Source organism: Mesoplodon mirus, assembly GCF_964341445.2.
Source record: "Mesoplodon mirus genome assembly, chromosome: X".
Lineage (NCBI taxonomy): Eukaryota > Metazoa > Chordata > Mammalia > Artiodactyla > Ziphiidae > Mesoplodon > Mesoplodon mirus.
The window spans coordinates 7302733-7323363 of record NC_138981.1 but is presented as its reverse complement, the minus strand read 5'-3'; the positions used below and the strand labels follow the sequence as shown (position 1 = coordinate 7323363).

The 20631-nt window shown below is 45.7% G+C and overlaps 1 protein-coding gene across 1 annotated transcript; it reads right to left on the bottom strand.

Annotated features, from left to right (window-relative positions):
• Window positions 1-2402: 2402 nt before the first annotated feature.
• On the bottom strand, window positions 2403-2906 carry LOC309797063 (large ribosomal subunit protein P1-like). The gene has a single exon (XM_082610493.1). The coding sequence runs from the start codon at window positions 2781-2783 to the stop codon at window positions 2439-2441; it is 345 nt and encodes a 114-aa protein (XP_082466619.1). The 5' UTR covers window positions 2784-2906; the 3' UTR covers window positions 2403-2438.
• Window positions 2907-20631: the final 17725 nt, after the last annotated feature.

The following is a 20631-nucleotide window of genomic DNA, read 5'->3' as shown; positions in this document are numbered from 1 at the left end:
TCTCTTTCTGACTTATTTCACTTAGTATGATAATCTCTAGTTGCATCCATGTTGCTGCAAATGGCATTATTTTTTGTTCTTTTTTATGGCTGAGTACTAGTCCATTGTACACATGTACCACATCTTCTTTATCCATTCATCTGTCAGTGGACACTTAGGTTGTTTCCATGTCTTGGCTATTGTGAATAGTGCTGCTATGAACATAGGGGTGCATGTATCTCTTTGGATTAGAGTTTTGTCTGGGTATATGCCCAGGAGTGGGATTGCTGGATCATATGGTAATTCAATTTTTAGTTTTTTAAGGAACCTCCACACTGTTCTCCAAAGTGGCTGTACCCATTTATATTCCCACCAACAATGTAAGAGGGTTCCCTTTTCTCCACATCCTCTCCAGCATTTGTTATTTGTAGAGTTTTTCATGATGGCCGTCCTGACCAGTGTGAGATGGTACCTTATTGTAGTTTTGATTTTCATTTCTCTGATAATTAGTGATTTTGAGCATCTTTTCATGTGCCTATTAGCTATTTGTATTTCTTCTTTGAAGAAATGTCTTTTTAGATCTTCTGCCCCTGTTTTGATGGGTTCATTTATTTTTTTGTTGTTGAGTTGTATGAGCTGTTTATATATTTTGGAAATTAAGCCCTTCTCAGTTGCATTGTTTGCAAATATTTTCTCCCGTTTTGTAGATCGTCTTTTCGTTTTGTTAATGGTTTCCTTTGCTGTGCAAAAGCTTGTATGTTTGATTAGGTCCCATTTGTTTATTTTTGCTTTTATTCCTATTGCCTTGGGAGACTGACCTAAGAAAACATTGGTACAATTTATGTCAGAGAATGTTTTGCCTGTGTTCCTTTCTAGGAGTTCTATGGTGTCGTCTTACGTTTAAGTCTTTAAGCCATTTTGAGTTTATTTTTGTGTATGGTGAGAGGGTGTGTTTTAAATTCATTGATTTACATGCAGCTGTCCGACTTTCCCAGCACCACTTGCTGAAGAGACTTTTTCCCATTGTATATTCTTGCCTTTTTTGTCAAAAATTAATTGACTATAGGTGTGTGGGTTAATTTCTGCGTGCTCTGTTCTGTTCCATTGATCCATATGTCTGTTTTTGTGCCAATACCACGCTGTTTTGATTACTATAGCTTTGTAGTATTGTCTTAGGTCTGGGAGGGTTATGCCTGTTGCTTTGTTCTTTTTCTTCAGGATTGCTTTGGCAATTCTGGATGTTTTATGGTTCCATATAAATTTTAGGATTATTTGTTCTAGTTCTGTGAAAAATGTCATGGGTCATTTGATAGGGATTGCATTAAATCTGTAGATTGCTTTGGGTAGTATAGTCAGTTTCACAATGGAAATTCTTCCAATCCAAGAGCATGGGATATCTTTCCATTTCTTTGAATCATCTTCAATTTCCTTTAACGTTTTATAGTTCTCAGCATACAAGTCTTTCACCTCCTTGGTCAGATTTATTCCTAAGTATTTTATTTTTTGGGGTGCATTTTTTTCAATGTTTATTTATTTGGCTGTGCTGGGTCTTATTTGCCACGTGCGGGGTCTTCATTGCTGTGTGCAGGATCTTTAGTTGCGGCATGCGGGATCTTTAGTTGTGGCATGTGGAACCTTTAGTTGTGGCATTCAAACTCTTAGTTGTGGCGTGTGGGATCTAGTTCCCTGACCAGGGATGGAACCTGGGCCCCCTGCATTGGGATTGTGGAGTCTTAGCCAGTGGACCACCAGGGAAGTCCTGAGGGTGTGATTTTGAAAGGTATTGGTTTTTTACATTCCCTTTCTGATATTTCATTGTTGGTGTAAAGAAATGCAACCGATTTCTGTATGTTAATCTTGTATCCTGCTACGTTTCTGAATTCACTGATCAGTTCTAGTATTTGTGTGGAGTCTTTAGGGTTTTCTATATATAGAGTCATGTCCTCTGCATATAATGACGATTTTACCTGTTCCAATTTGGATACCTTTTTTTTTTTTTTAAGGTAAAGACACATTGCTTTTTAAAGGAACGTGTCTGATTGCTGTGGCTAGGACTTCCAATACTATGTGGAATAGAAGAGGTGGAAGTGGGTATCCTTGTCTTATTCCAGATTTTAGTGGGAAGGCTTTCAACTTTTCACCATTGAGTATTATATTGGCTCTGGGTTTGTCATAAATAGCTTTTATTATGTTGATATATTCCCTCTGTACCCACTTTGGTAAGAATGTTTCTCATGAATGGATGTTGAATTTTGTCAAATGTTTTTTCTGCATCTATTGAGGTGATCAAGTGGTTTTTGACTTTTGTTTATGTGGTGTATCACATTGATTAATTTGCATATGTTGAACCATCCTTATGAATGTGGGATGAATCCCACTTGGTTATGGTGTATGATCTTTTTTTTTTTTTTTTGCAAAGAACTCAGCTTTTTATTGAACGTGCTACTAAAGAGGTTTGTTTAGTCAAAAAGACCAAAGCCCATGTCATCATCAGACTCTTCAGATTCTTCTTTCTTTGCTTCCACTTTCTTCTCCTCAGCTGGGGCAGCAGTGGTGGAGGGGGCAGGACCTCCTGCTGGTGTAGCACCAGGTGCTGGGGCAGGTCCACCTGCCCCCACATTGCAGATGAGGCTCCCGATGTTGACATTGGCCAAAGCCTTTGCAAACAAGCCTGGCCAGAAAGGTTCAACATTTACACCGGCTGCTTTAATGAGGGCATTGATCTTATCCTCCGTGACCATCACCTCATCGTCATGCAGGATGAGGGCCGAGTAGATGCAGGCGAGCTCCGAGACGGAGGCCATGGTGCGGGCGAGGGCTAGGCAGGGTCTGCTGGGCGTGGTGCTAGTCGCCGGATGAAGTGAGGGCCTCACCCCAACGCGGCCTTAGCTTCCTCGGAAGGACCAAGCACCTTAGCGGAAGCTGAGGAAAAGGCTGATCTTTTTTATGTGTTGTTGGATCCAGCTTGCTATATGTTGTTGAGAATTTTTGCATCTATATTCATCAAAGATATTGGCCTATAATTTTCTTTTTTGGTGGTGTCTTTGTCTGCTTTTGGTATCAGGGTGATGGTGGCTTCATAGAATGTCTTTGGGATTGTTCGCTTCTCTTCAGTTTCTTGGAAGAGTTTGAGAAGGATCAGTATAATTTCTTCTTTGTATGTTTGGTAGGACTTGCCTGTGAAGCCATCTGGTCCTGGACTTTTGTTTGTGAGGGAGTTTTTAAAAAAAATAAATTTATTTATTTTATTTTTGGCTGCACTGGGTCTTTGTTGCTGTGCACGGGCTTTCTCTAGTTGTGGTAAGCAGGGGCTACTCTTCATTGCGGGTTCTAGACACACAGGCTTCAGTAGTTGTGGCACATGGGCTCAGTAGTTGTGGCTCGTGGGCTCTAGAGCACAGGCTCAGTAGTTGTGGCACACGGTCTTAGTTGCTCCGCAGCATGTGGGATCTTCCCAAATCAGGGATCAAACCCATGTCCCCTGCATTGGCAGGTGGATCCTTAACCACTGCACCACCAGGGAAGCCCTGTGGGGGAGTTTTAAAACTACAGATTCTATTTCATCTCTAGTGATTGGTCTGTTCAAATTACCTATTTCTTTTTGATTCAGTTTTGATGGGCTGTATGTTTCTAGAAAGTTGTCCATTTCTTCTAGGTTGTCGAATTTATTGGCATATAATTGTTCATAGTATTCCCTTATGGTTTTTGTATTTGTACGGTGTCAGTTGTTATGTCTCCTTTTTCATTTCTTATTTTGTTTATTTGGGTCTTCTCTCTCTTCTTCTTGGTGAGCCTGGCCAGAGGTTTGTTGATTTTGTTTACCCTTTCAAGGAACCAGCTCTTGGTTTTATTGACTTTTTTCTTTTTTCTTTTCTTCTTTTTTTTTTTTTGCGGTACGCGGGCCTCTCACTGTTGTGGCCTCTCCCATTGCAGAACACAGGCTCCAGACCCACAGGCTCCGCGGCCATGGCTCACGGGCCCAGCCGCTCCATGGCATGTGGGATTTTCCCAGACCGGGGCACAAACCCGTGTCCCCTGCATCGGCAGGCGAACTCTCAACCACTGCGCCACCAGGGAAGCCCTTTCTATTGGTTTTTAATCTCTGTTTATTTCCTCTCTGATCTTTATTATTTCCTTCTTTCTGGTGACTTTAGGTTTTGTTTGTTCTTTTTCTAATTTTTTTTTTTTTTTGCAGTATGCGGGCCTCTCACTGTTGTGGCCTCTCCTGTTGCAGAGCACAGGCTCTGGATGTGCAGGCTCAGCGGCCATGGCTCACGGGTCCAGCCGCTCCGCGGCACGTGGGATCCTCCCAGACCGGGGCATGAACCCGCGTCCCCTGCATCGGCAGGCAGACTCTCAACCACTGCGCCACCAGGGAAGCCCCTCAAGTCATTTTTAAATTTTGTATTTTATTTCATTGTTGACCCATTTTTTTTTTTAAGTAGCATATTGTTCAGTCTCCGCGTAATCATTTTTTTCTCATTTCTGTTTCAGTGGTTGATTTCTCGTTTCATGCTGTTGTGGTCAGAAAAGATGCTTGAGATCAGTTCTATCCTCTTAAATTTGTTGAGGCTTGTTTTATGCCGTAGTATGTGGTCAGTCCTAGAGAATGTTCCATGTGCATTTGAAGAGAATGTGTATGCTGGGGTTTTTTTGCGTGTAATGTCCTGAACATATCAATTAAGTCTAACTGTTCTATTGTATTATGTAGGACCTGTGTTGCCTTATTGAGATTTTGTTTAGAAGATTGGTCCATTGATGTGAGTGGGGTGTTAAAGTCTCCTACTATTATTTTATTCCTGTCAATTTCTCCCTTTATGTCTGTTAGTATTTATTTAATGTATTTGGGTGCTCCTGTATTAGGTGCATATATGTTGACAAGTGTAAAATCCTCTTCTTGATTAATCCTTTTATCATTATATAGTGTTGTTCTTTGTCTTTCTTTCTTTTTTTTTATTAGTTTCTGCTTTATAACAAAGTGAATCAGTCATACATATACATCTGTTCCCACATCCCTTCCCTCATGCATCTCCCTCCCTCCCACCCCTTTGTCTTTCTTTATGGCCTTTGTTTTAAAGTCTATTTTGTCTGATACGAGTATTGCGACCCCTGGTTTCTTTTCATTTCCATTTCCATGAAATATCTTTTTCCATCCCCTCACTTTCAATCTGTGTGTGTCCTTTTCCCTAAAGTGGGTCTCTTCTAGGCAGCATATTGGATTAGAAAACAAGACCCTACAATCTGCCACTCTGTATCTTTTGATTGGAACATTTAGTCCAATGATGTTTAAGGTAATTATTGATAGATACATATTTATTGCCATTTTAGCCTTGTTTTCCCATTGATTATATATATATATATTTTGTCCCTTTATTTTTCTTTTTTGTTTTCCCTTTTTTGGTTTGATGAGTTTCTTTCGTATTATATTTATATTCTTTTTGTTCTTTGTGATTCTATTGTATGTTTTTGATTTGTGGTACCCTGTTTTTCAAGTATGTTAATCCCATCCTATATCCGCTTGCCTTAGACTGGTAGTTATATAGGCTCAAACACATTGTAGGAAATGAAAAAAAATCTATTTTTCTTACTATCCTCCCCCACATTTGATGATTTTGATTCCTCTGTTACATCTTCACGTTCATTCTTTTGCTGTTCATGGTGGTTATCATCACTTCCACAGAAATTTTTAAATTTTTAAAAACATCTGGGTACTGGCTTATTTAGGTGATTTGCTTTTCAATTGTGATTTTCTCTTTCCTATATATTTTGACTTCTTTTGTATTTAGAGAAGACTTTTCAATATTTCCCTTAGGATTATATCTTGCCACTCCCTTCTGGCCTGCAGTGTTTCTGGAGAGAAATCAGTTGATAGCCTTATGGGAGTTCCTTTGTGACTAACTCTTTGTTTTTCTCTTACTGCCTTTAGAATCCTCTCTTTAACTTCTGCAATTTTTATTATAATAGGTCTTGGTGTAGGTCTGTGTGGGTTTATCTTGTTTGGGACCCATTGTGCTTCCTGTACCTGGATATCTGTTTCCTTCTTTAAGTTTGGGAAGTTTTCAGCCATCATTTCTTCAAACACATTTTTGATCCCATTTTCTCTTTCTTTCCCTTCTGGAATCTCTATTATGCGTAGATTGGCATGCTTTATGTTATCCCACAGGTCTCTTATATTGCTTTCATTTTTTTTCATTTGGCTTTCTGTCTGCTTTCCTGATTGGGTGATTTCCATGATTCTATCTTCCAGGTCACTTATTCATTCTTCTGCACTATTTACTCTGCTACTCATTGCCTTTAGTTTAGTTTTTGTCTTGGCAAATGAGTTTTCTAACTTTTCTTGGTTCCTCTTTATAGTTTGTAGTTCCTTTTAACAATAGTCTGCATTTCTGTCAATAGTCTTTCCTCATTCCTTCAGGTCATTATCTCCTTTTAGATATTGGTGTGTATTGGACCAAAGAGGTCTGTTTCATTGTTTGTTTCTTTCAGGGGAATTCTCTTGGGCTTTTAATTGGGAGTGGTTCATCTGCTTCTTCATTTTACTTATATTTCTCTTATGCTGTGAGTTTAGGAGAAACACTTTTATCTCCTGTGATCTTGGAGGGATATTTGTATGTGGGAGTGTCCCTATGTAGCTTGTGTGGGTTTAATATTTTTGGTGCAAGGGCCGTTTTTAGTATGGATGCCTGTTGCCTCTTTCCTCAGTGTGTGCTGGCTGTTATCCCCTTGATAGGGGGTGTGCACATGCAGTGGCTGGTGCCCGGTCGTGGGGTTCTTGCTGGCGGTGGTGGCTCATGCATGCCCCCAGAGCACACGATGGGAGCAGAGGTGGCTCATGATGGCTCCTGGAGCTCGTCTAGGTGATGTCCTGCCTCCTGAGAGCTTATGCAGGGAAAAAAGCTGTAATGGCAGGTCCCACCCATCCCGTTGTGCATTGCCTACACAATGGCACCTGGCCTCTAAGGTGGCCCAGGCTTCCTCCGTGTACACCCTCAGATGCCATTGCATCTGGCTTCAGCCCTTTCAGGCTATTTCTGCACAGCCCACCCCAGTCTTCTCCATGGGTCCGATCTCCAAAGCCCAAGCTTCCACACCTAGGTCCCACCTGCACTGGCGGACGTGTGTCTCAGGCTGGGGAGTGCAGAGCAGTGGCACTGACCGTCTGTGCAGGTTTCTCGCCATTCTGGCTGCTGCAAACCAGTTGCTGCGTTCTCCAAGGCTCCTTAGCTCTCCCCTGTCCTGGGTGATCTCTCCACTGGTGAGGGGACTTCCCCCGGTGCAGGAACCTTTCCTCTTTCACAGCTCCCTCCCAGGGGTGCAGGTCCTGTCCTGATTCCATTCTCACTTTTTTTTGCCTTTTGTCCTACCCAGTTATGTGGAGATTTTCTTGCCCTTTTAGAGGTCTCAGGTGTTCTGCCAGTGTTCAGTAGGTATTCTGTGAGAACTGATCCACATGTAGATGTATTTTTGATGTATTCGTGGGAGGAGGTGAGCTTCATGTCCTACTACTCTGTCATCTTGATCACTCCCGCTGCACCCATCTTGGTATGTGTGGGTTTCTTACCCATTTTTTTCTTTAGCATTTTATCATAAGCATTTTGCTTAGAATCACATTAAGCCAACACACACACATCAGTGTGACTCAATGCACAGTTTATACCAGCACACAGACACACACACACACCTCACTGTGACTCAATGCAAAGCCCATACCAGCAAAGACACACACACACAAATACCTTACTGTGACTCAATGCACAGCCTATACCATCACACACACACACACATACATACACACACCTAAGTGTGACTCAGTGCTCAGCGTATACCAGCACACACAAACACACACCTTACTGTGACTCATGCAGACACTAAGCCACCAAATACACACACACAGACACACACGCATGGCTCATTGTGACTCAAATGTACAGTCCATACCAGCACACACACACACACAACACAACTCACTGTAACTCAGTGCTCAGAGTATATCAGCCCCCCCACACGTACACACGGCACACTCTGACTCAATGCTCAGCCTATACCAGCCCACACACAAGCACACACACACACCCCAGTGACTCAATTCAAAGCCCATACCAGCACACACACACACATATACACATCTAAATGTGACTCAATGTACAGCCTATACCAGCACACACACACACAAGAACACACACACAGCTCACTGTGACTCAATGCTCAGATTATACCAGCACACTCAAACACACATGGCTCACTGTGACTCAGCGCACAGCGTATGCCAGCCCCCCACTGCCACACACATACGGCTCAGCGTGAATCAATGTACAGCCTATTTCAGCAAAGACCCACACAGACACACACATGGCTCTCTGTGACTCATTGCACAGCCTGTACCATCACAAACACATGCCTCACTATGACTCAATGCTTAGTCTGTAGCACAACACACACACAAACATAAACACCACACTGTGACTCAATGCAAAGCCCATACAAGCACACACTCATGGACACCTAACTGTGACTCAATGCACAGTCTGTACCAGCATGTACACACAGACACCACACTACTCACTGTGACTCAATGCTCAGATTATACCAGCACACAAACAAACACACGCTTTACTGTGGCTCATTGCACACCCTACACCACTACATACACACACATACACACACACGGCTCATTTTGACTCAATGCACAGTCTATACCAGCACATACACACACACCTCACTGTGACTCAATGCACAGTCCATACCTGCACGCACAGACACGCACGCATGGCTCACTGTGAGTGAATGCACAATGTATAACAGCACACAGTCACACAAACACACACATGCACAGCTCACTGTGACTCAATACACAGCTTATACCAGTACACACACACACATACACATACACACACACGGCTTATTGTGACTCAATGAACAGTCTGTAGCACCACACACACACACACACACATACACCTCAGTGACTCAATGTAAAGCCCATACCAGCACACACACACACACACACACGCTGACTGTGACTCAATGCAAAGTCTCTACGAGCACACATACACACAACTCATTGTGACTCAATGCACAGTCAATACCAGCACACACACACACACACACATACACCTCAGTGACTCAGTGCAGTCCCATACCAGCGCACACACACACACACACACGGCTCACTGTGACTCAATGCACAGTTTGTATCAACACACACACATACACACCTCCGTGACTCAATGCTTAGCCTGTATCATCACACACACACATGCATACACAAACACACATACACACACAAGGTTCACTGTGATACAATGCACAGCCTATAGCAGGACACACACACAGACACTCCTCACTGTGACTCAGTGCTCAGAATGTAATAGCCCCCCCCACACACATACACCTCACTGACTCAATGCAAAGCCCATACGAGCACACATGCACACATACACACACCTGATTCAATGCTCCACCCATACCAGTGCACACACACACACCCCGAACTGTGATTCAATGCTCAGCCTATACCAACACACACACACATACACACATACACACACACCTCATTGTGACTCAATGCACAGCCTATAGCAGCACACACACACACATGCTGACTGAGAGTCAATGCACAGTATATACGAGCACACACACACACAACTCATTGTGCCTCAATGTATAGTCAATACCAGCACACACACAGACACACATAACTCACTGTGACTCAGTTCACAGCCTATATCACCACTCAGACACACACACGCAAGGCTCCCTGTGATTCAACGCACAGTCTGTAGCACCACACACACACACACATACACCTCAGTGACTCAATGCAAAGCCCATACCAGCACACACACACACACACACACGCTGACTGTGACTCAATGCAAAGTCTATACAAGCACACATACACACAACTCATTGTGACTCAATGCACAGCCAATACCAGTACACACACAGACACACATAACTCACTGTGACTCAGTTCACAGCCTATATCTCCACTCAGACACACACACGCAAGGCTCCCTGTGACTCAATGCACAGTCTGTAGCACCACACACACACACACACATACACCTCAGTGACTCAGTGCAGTCCCATACCAGCACACACACACACATGCTGACTGTGACTCAATGCACAGTGTATACGAGCACACACACACAACTCATTGTGACTCAGTGCACAGTCAATACCAGCACACACAGACACACATAACTCACTGTGACTCAGTGCACAGTCTGTAGCCCGCCCACACACACATCAGGGACTCAATGAAAAGCCCATACCGGTGCGCACACACACACACACATACACACCTAAACGTGATTCAATGCTCAGCCTCTACCAGCACACACACAAACACACACACACACACACGCATGGCTCCTTGTGGTTCAATGTACATTTCATACCAGCACAGATACACACAACACATCTCACTGTAACTCAATGCTCAGACTGTACTACCAACACACACAACACACACACACGGCGCACTATGACTCAAAGCTCAGGCTCTACCAGAACACACACACACACACAAACACGCACTCATACATGGCTCACTGTGACTCAATGAACCAGTTATGCCATCACACACACACACACACAAACACACGGCTCACTGTGACTCAGTGCACAGTGTACACCTTTCCCGACTCCCACACACATGGCTCACTGTGACTCAATGCCCAGCTTATATCATTACACACACACACATACACACGTGGCTCACTGTGACTCAGTGCACTGCCTAAAGCAGCACAGAAACACGCACATGGACATACATGGCTCACTGTGACACAATGCACAGCCCAAACCAGTACACACACAAACCTCACTGTGACTGAATGCACAGCGTATACTGCACACACATACACAAACACAGAGCTCACTGTGACGCAATGCACAGCCTATACCAGTACACACGCATACACACGTCTCAATTTGACTCAATGAACAGCCTATAGCACCACACAGACACACATACAGGCTTCAGTGACTCAATGCAAAGCCCATTACCGACACACACACACACACACACACCTAAATGTGACTCAGTGCTCAGCCTGTACCAGCACACACAAACACACTCACCTTACAGTAACTCACGCACATTCCACACCATGAAATACAAACACACACACACAGAGATATGCACAGCTCAATGAGACTCAATGCGCTGTCCATAATAGCAAATACACGCACACAGCACACCTCACTGTGACTCAATGATCTGATTATACCAGCACACTCACACACACACACACACACAAACACATGGCTCACTGTGACTCAGTGCACCGTATGCCTGCCCCCAGTCCCAGACACACATGGCTCACTGTGAATGAATGCACAGCCTATATCTTCACAACACATACACATACACACACACACACACACACACACACACCCCTCAGGGACTCAATGCAAAGCCCATACCAGCACACACACACATATACACACACTGAACTGTGACTCAATGCTCAGATTATACCAGCACAGACACAGAAACACATGACTCACTGTAACTCAGTGCAGAGCATATACCAGCCCCCCCCCACGGCTCACTGTGACTCAATGCACAGCCTATAGCAGCACACACACACACGCTCACTGTGACTCAATGCACAGTCAATACCAGCACACACACACACATAACTCACTGTGACTCAGTTCACAGCCTATATCAGCACTCACACACACACACACACATGCTGAGAGTCAATGCACAGTGTATACAAGCACACACACACAACTCATTGTGCCTCAATGCACAATGACTCAATGCACTGTGACTCAATGCACAGTCCGTAGCCCCCCCACACACAACTCAGTGACTCAATGCAAAGCCCATTCCAGCGCACACAGACACACATAAACACACACACACCTAACTGTGATTCAATGCTCAGCCTCTACCAGCACACACACACACACAAACCCCCACACACACACACATACCACATCTCACTGTAACTCAATGCTCAGACTGTACTACCCACACACACAACACACACGGTGCACTGTGACTGAATGCTCAGCCTATAGCAGCACACACACACACATGCTCCCTATGACTCAATGCAGTCTATACGAGCACACACACACACAAATCATTGTGACTCCATGCACAGTCAATACCAGCACACACAGACACACATAACTCATTGTGGCTCAGTTCACAGCCGATATCAGCACTCAAACACACACAAGGCTCACTGTGACTCAATGCACAGTCTGTAGCACCACACAAAAACACACACACACATACTCACTGTGACTCAATGCAGAGTCTATACCAGCACACACACACACACACAAAACTCATTGTGACTCCATGCACAGTCAATACCAGCACACACACACTCACATACAAAGCTCACTGTGACTCATTGCACAGCCTATAGCAGTACACACACACACGTCTCAATTTGACTCAATGAACAGTGTGTAGCACCACACAAACACACATACAGGCCTCAGTGACTCTGCAAAGCCCATACCAGCACACACACACACACAAGTGTGACTGAGTGCTCAGCCTGTACCAGCACACACACACACACCTTACAGTAACTCATGCACATTCCACAACATGAACTACAAACACACACACACATGCACCACTCACTGTGACTCAATGCTCAGACTCTACCAGCCACCCCCACCACACACACACATAACCACGACGCACTGTGACTCAATGCTCTGCCTATACCAGCAATACAGAAACACACACAGACACGTCAGTGACTCAATGCAAAGCCCATACCAGCACACTCACACACACACAAACACACGGCTCACTGTGACAGAATGCACAGCTTATGTCTTCACACACACAACCTGATTCAATGCTCAGCCTCTACCAGCACACACACACACACACGCATGGCTCATTGTGACTCAATGTACATTTTATACCAGCACAAACACACACACACCTCACTGTAACTCAATGCTCAGACTGTACTACCCACACACACAACATACACACACACGGTGCACAGTGACTCAATGCTCAGCCTATACCAGAACACACACACACACACACAAACAGGCACTCATACATGGCTCACTGTGACTCAGTGAACCACCTATACCATCACACACACATGCGGCTCAATGTGACTCAAAGCCTATAGCAGCACACGCACACACTCACAAACACCCCTCTGTGACTCACTGCACAGCCTATACCAGCGCTCACACACACACACACACAGAGCTGTGAATCAATGCACAGTCTATGGTAGCACATACACACACACACACACAGCTCAGTGACTCAATGCAAAGCCTATACTAGCACATGCACCCCCCCACACACACACCTCACTGTGACTCAATGCACAGCCTATACCAGCATGCACACACACACACACAGCTGTGACTCAGTGCACAGTCTATACCAGCACATGCACACACACGCATGCACGGCTCAGTGTGATTCAGTGCACCATCCATACCAGCACATACACACATGCACACGCACCTCACTGTGACTCAATTCTCAGACTATACCAGCACACACACACACGGCACACTGTGACTCAATGCTCAGCCTATACCAGAACACAGACACACACAAACACGCACTCATACATGGTTCACTGTGAACCACCGATACCAAGACAAACACACACACAAACACACACGGCTAACTGTGACTCAGTGCCCAGTCTATACCGGAACACAAATACACACACACACATACATAGCTCACAGACTCAATGCACAGCCTGTACTACCACAAACAGCAGGCTCACTGTGACTCAGTGCACAGCCTGTACCAGCACAGACACACACACATGGCTCTCTGTGACTCAATGCACTGCCTATAGCAGCACACAAACACACACACGGACATACATGGCTCAGTGCGACACAATGCAGTCCATACCAGTACACACACAAGCCTCACTGTGACTGAATGCACGGCGTATACCTGCACACACACACACACACAGCTCACTGTGACTCAACGAACGCCCTGTAGCACCACACAAACACACATACAGGCCTCAGTGACTCAATGCAAAGCCCCTACCGGCACACACACACACACCTAAGTGTGACTCAATGCTCAGCCTATACCTGCGCACACAAACACACACATCTTAAGGTAACTCATGCACATTCCACACCATGAAATACAAAATACAAACACACACACATTCACGGCTCACTCTGACTCAATGCACTGTCCATACGAGCACACACACACAACTCATTGTGACCCAACGCACACTCTATACCAGCACACACACATAACTCACTGTGACACAGTGCACAGGCTATATCAGCACACAGACACACACACACAAGGCTCACTGTGACTCAGTGCACTGTGTGTAGCACCACACACACAAACACACAAACACACACATACACCTCAGTGAGTCAATGCAAAGCCCATACCAGCACACTCATACACACAGACACACACACACACCTTACTGTGTTTCAATGGTCAGCCTATACCAACACACATATACACACCATACTGTGACTCAGTGCACTCTCTGAACCATCACAAAGACACACACACACGCACGGCTCATTGTGACTGAATGCAGCGTCCATACCAGCAAATACACACCACCCATCTGTGACTCAGTGCTCAGACTATTCCAGCCCCCCCAACACGTCTCATTGTGACTCAACGCACGGCAAATACCAGTCCACACACACAGACACACACATACACAAACACACGGCTCACTGTGACTCAATGCACACTTTGTATCAACACACACACATACACACCTCCGTGACTCAATGCTCAGCCTGTATCATCACACACACACATGCATACACAAACACACATACACACACAAGGTTCACTGTGATACAATGCACAGCCTATAGCAGGACACACACACAGACACTCCTCACTGTGACTCAGTGCTCAGACTGTAATAGCCCCCCCCCACACACATACACCTCACTGACTCAATGCAAAGCCCATACGAGCACACATGCACACATACACACACCTGATTCAATGCTCCACCCATACCAGTGCACACACACACACCCCAAACTGTGATTCAATGCTCAGCCTATACCAACACACACACACATACACACATACACACACACCTCATTGTGACTCAATGCACAGCCTATAGCAGCACACACACACACACACATGCTGACTGAGAGTCAATGCACAGTATATACGAGCACACACACACACAACTCATTGTGCCTCAATGTATAGTCAATACCAGCACACACACAGACACACATAACTCACTGTGACTCAGTTCACAGCCTATATCAGCACTCAGAAACACACACGGAAGGCTCACAGTGACCCAATACACAGTCTGTATCACCCCAGAAACACACAGACACACACACACACACACATACCCCTCAGTGACTCAATACAAAGCCATTACCAGCACACACACACACACACACACCTGTGATTCAGTGCTCAGCCTAAACCAGCAGACACATATACACACACACACACACCTTACTGTGACTCAGTGCACCCCCTAGACCACTACGTACACACACACACACACACACACACGGCTAATTGTGACTCAATGGAGAGTCCATCCCAGCACATACACACATGCAACACACCTCACAGTGAATCAATGCTCAGACTATACTAGCCCACACCCCCACACACAACACACCTCACTGTGACTCAATACTCAGACTATACTAGCCCACACCCACACACACCCACATACACCTCACTGACTCAATGCACAGCCCATACGAGGACACATGCACACATACACACACCTAAGTGATTCAATGCTCCGCCCATACCAGTGTACACACACACATACCCCTAACTGTGATTCAATGCTCAGCCTATACCAACACACACACATACACACACACCTCATTGTGACTCAATACACATCCTATAGCAGCACACACACACACACATGCTGACTGTGACTCAATGTGCAGTCTATACAAGCACGCACACAAACAACTCATTGTGACTGAGTGCACAGTCAATACCAGCACACACACAGACACACATAACTCACTGTGACTCGGTTCACAGCCTATATCACCACTCAGACACACACACGCAAGGCTCACTGTGACTCAATGCACAGTCTGTAGCACCACACACACAGACACATACACCTCAGTGACTCAATGCAAAGCCCATACCAGCACACACACACACACACACGCTGTGACTCAATGCAAAGTCTATACGAGCACACATACAACTCATTGTGACTCAATGCACAGTCAATACCAGCACACACACAGACACACATAACTCACTGTGACTCAGTTCACAGCCTATATCACCACTCAGACACACACGCAAGGCTCACTGTGACTCAATGCACAGTCTGTAGCACCACACAAAAACACACACACATACTCACTATGACTCAATGCACAGTCTATACCAGCACACACACACACACACACATAACTCACTGTGACTCAGTGCACAGGCTATATCATCACACAGACACACACACACAAGGCTGTGACCTAGTGAATAGTCTGTAGCACCACACACACACTGACACATACACCTCAGTGACTCAATGCAAAGCCCATACCAGCACACACAAACACATACACACACCTGTGATTCAATGCTCAGCCTAAACCAGCACACACATACACACACACACAGCTGTGACTCAATGCACACCCTAGACCACTACGTACACACACACACGCGGCTAATTGTGGCTCAAGAGAGTCCATACCAGCACATACACACACACAACACACCTCACTGTGACTCAATGCTCAGACTATACTAGCCCCCCCCACACACATACACCTCAGTGACTCAATGCAAAGCCCATACGAGCACACGTGCACACATACACACACTTAATTGATTCAGTGCTCCACCCATACCAGTGCAGACACACCCGTGATTCAATGCTCAGCCTATACCAGCACACACACACACACCTCATTGACTCAATGCACAGCCTACAGCAGTACACACACACACATGCTGTGACTCAATGCACAGTCTATACGAGCACACACACAGACACACGTAACTCACTGTGACTTAGTTCACAGCCTATATCAGCACTCAGATGTACACACGCAAGGCTCACAGTGACTCAATGCACAGTCTGTAGCACCACACACACACAGACACACACACCTCAGTGAGTCAATACAAAGCCCATAGCAGCACACACACTCCCACACCTGTGACTCAATGCTAAGCCTATAGCAGCACACATATACACACCATACTGTGACTCAGTGCACACTCTACACCATCACAAAGACACACACACACTCACGGCTCATTGTGACTGAATGCACCGTCCATACCAGCACATACACACACACAACACATCTGTCAGTCAATGCTCAGACTGTACAACCCACACACACAACACACGGTGCACTGTGACTCAATGCTCAGCCTATGCCAGAACACACACACACACAAACAAACACACACTCATACATGGCTCACTGTGACTTAGTGAACCACCTATACCATCACACACACACACACACACACACAGAGACACCTCAGTGACTCAATGGAGAGCCCATACCAGCCCCCCCCACACCTGTGATTCAGTGTGCAGCCTCTACCAGCACACACACACCATACTGTGACTCAACGCACACTCTACACCACCACATACACACACACACATACACACACATACGCATGCCTCTTTGTGACTCAATGTGCTGTCCATACCAGCACATATACACACACACAACACACCTCACTGTGACTCTATGCTGAGACCATAGTAGCCCCCCCCCCACACACGGCACACTGTGACTCAATTCTAAGCCTATACCAGCACATACAGAAACACACACACACCCCAGTGACTCAATGCAAAGTCCATACCAGCATACATACACACATATACGCAGCTAAGTGTGACTCGGTGCTCAGCCTGTACCAGCACACACACAGACACACACGCCACCCACACGGCTCTGTGACTCATTGCGGAGCCCGTACCAGCATAAAATCACGGCTCACTTATCACTCAATGCTTAGTCTGTAGCAGCACACACACACACACACACACACACACAAACAAACACCTCACTGTGACTCAATGCAAAGCCCATACAGGCACACACACACACACCTGAGTCAATGCAGTCTTTACCAACACACACACACACACACACACCTGTGAGTCAATGCAGTCTTTACCAACACACACACACACACACGCATGGCTTAATGTGACTCAACGCACAGCCTATACCATCACATACACACACGAAGACACACAGGCACGGCTCACTGTTAATCAATGCACAGTCCATACCAACACATACACACACACACAGGCACCTTACTGTAACTAAATTCACATTGTATACCAGCACAGACACACAGAAACATGCATTCACACATGGCTCACTGTGAATCAATGAACCGTCTACACCATCACACACATACAGACACACACACACACACGGCTCACTGTGACTCAATGCACTGCCGAAAGCAGCACACAAACACACACAGACATACATGGCTCACTGTGACACAATGTAGTCCATACGAGTACACACACAAGCCTCACTGTGACTGAATGCACGGCGTATACCTGCACATACACACACAGCTCACTGTGACTCAATGCACATTCTATACCATCACACACACACTCACATACAAAGCTCACTGTGACTCATTGCACAGCCTATAGCAGTACACACACACACACACACGTCTCAATTTGACTCAATGAACAGTCTGTAGCACCACACAAACACACATACAGGCCTCAGTGCCTCTGCAAAGCCCATACCAGCACACACACACACACAAGTGTGACTGAGTGCTCAGCCTGTACCAGCACACACACACACACCTTACAGTAACTCATGCACATTCCACAACATGAACTACAAACACACACACACATGCACCACTCACTGTGACTCAATGCTCAGACTCTACCAGCCACCCCCCACCACACACACACATAACCACGATGCACTGTGACTCAATGCTCTGCCTATACCAGCAATACAGAAACACACACAGACACGTCAGTGACTCAATGCAAAGCCCATACCAGCACACTCACACACACACAAACACACGGCTCACTGTGACAGAATGCACAGCTTATGTCTTCACACACACAACCTGATTCAATGCTCAGCCTCTACCAGCACACACACACACACACGCATGGCTCATTGTGACTCAATGTACATTTTATACCAGCACAAACACACACACACCTCACTGTAACTCAATGCTCAGACTGTACTACCCACACACACAACATACACACACACGGTGCACAGTGACTCAATGCTCAGCCTATACCAGAACACACACACACACAAACAGGCACTCATACATGGCTCACTGTGACTCAGTGAACCACCTATACCATCACACACACATGCGGCTCAATGTGACTCAAAGCCTATAGCAGCACACGCACACACTCACAAACACCCCTCTGTGACTCACTGCACAGCCTATACCAGCGCTCACACACACACACACACAGAGCTGTGAATCAATGCACAGTCTATGGTAGCACACATACACACACACACACACAGCTCAGTGACTCAATGCAAAGCCTATACTAGCACATGCACCCCCCCACACACACACCTCACTGTGACTCAATGCACAGCCTATACCAGCATGCACACACACACACACAGCTGTGACTCAGTGCACAGTCTATACCAGCACATGCACACACACGCATGCACGGCTCAGTGTGATTCAGTGCACCATCCATACCAGCACATACACACATGCACACGCACCTCACTGTGACTCAATTCTCAGACTATACCAGCACACACACACACGGCACACTGTGACTCAATGCTCAGCCTATACCAGAACACAGACACACACAAACACGCACTCATACATGGTTCACTGTGACTCAGTGAACCACCGATACCAAGACAAACACACACACAAACACACACGGCTAACTGTGACTCAGTGCCCAGTCTATACCGGAACACAAATACACACACACACATACATAGCTCACAGACTCAATGCACAGCCTGTACTACCACAAACAGCAGGCTCACTGTGACTCAGTGCACAGCCTGTACCAGCACAGACACACACACGGCTCTCTGTGACTCAATGCACTGCCTATAGCAGCACACAAACACACACACGGACATACATGGCTCAGTGCAACACAATGCAGTCCATACCAGTACACACACAAGCCTCACTGTGACTGAATGCACGGCGTATACCTGCACACACACACACACACAGCTCACTGTGACTCAACGAACGCCCTGTAGCACCACACAAACACACATACAGGCCTCAGTGACTCAATGCAAAGCCCCTACCGGCACACACACACACACCTAAGTGTGACGCAATGCTCAGCCTATACTTGCGCACACAAACACACACATCTTAAGGTAACTCATGCACATTCCACACCATGAAATACAAAATACAAACACACACACATTCACGGCTCACTCTGACTCAATGCACTGTCCATACGAGCACATACACACACAGCACACACCTCACTGTGACTCAATGATCTGATTATATGAGCACACTCATACACACACACACACACAAACACCCCTCACTGTGACTCACTGCACAACCTATAGCAGCGTGGACACACACAAACACACATGCTCACTGTG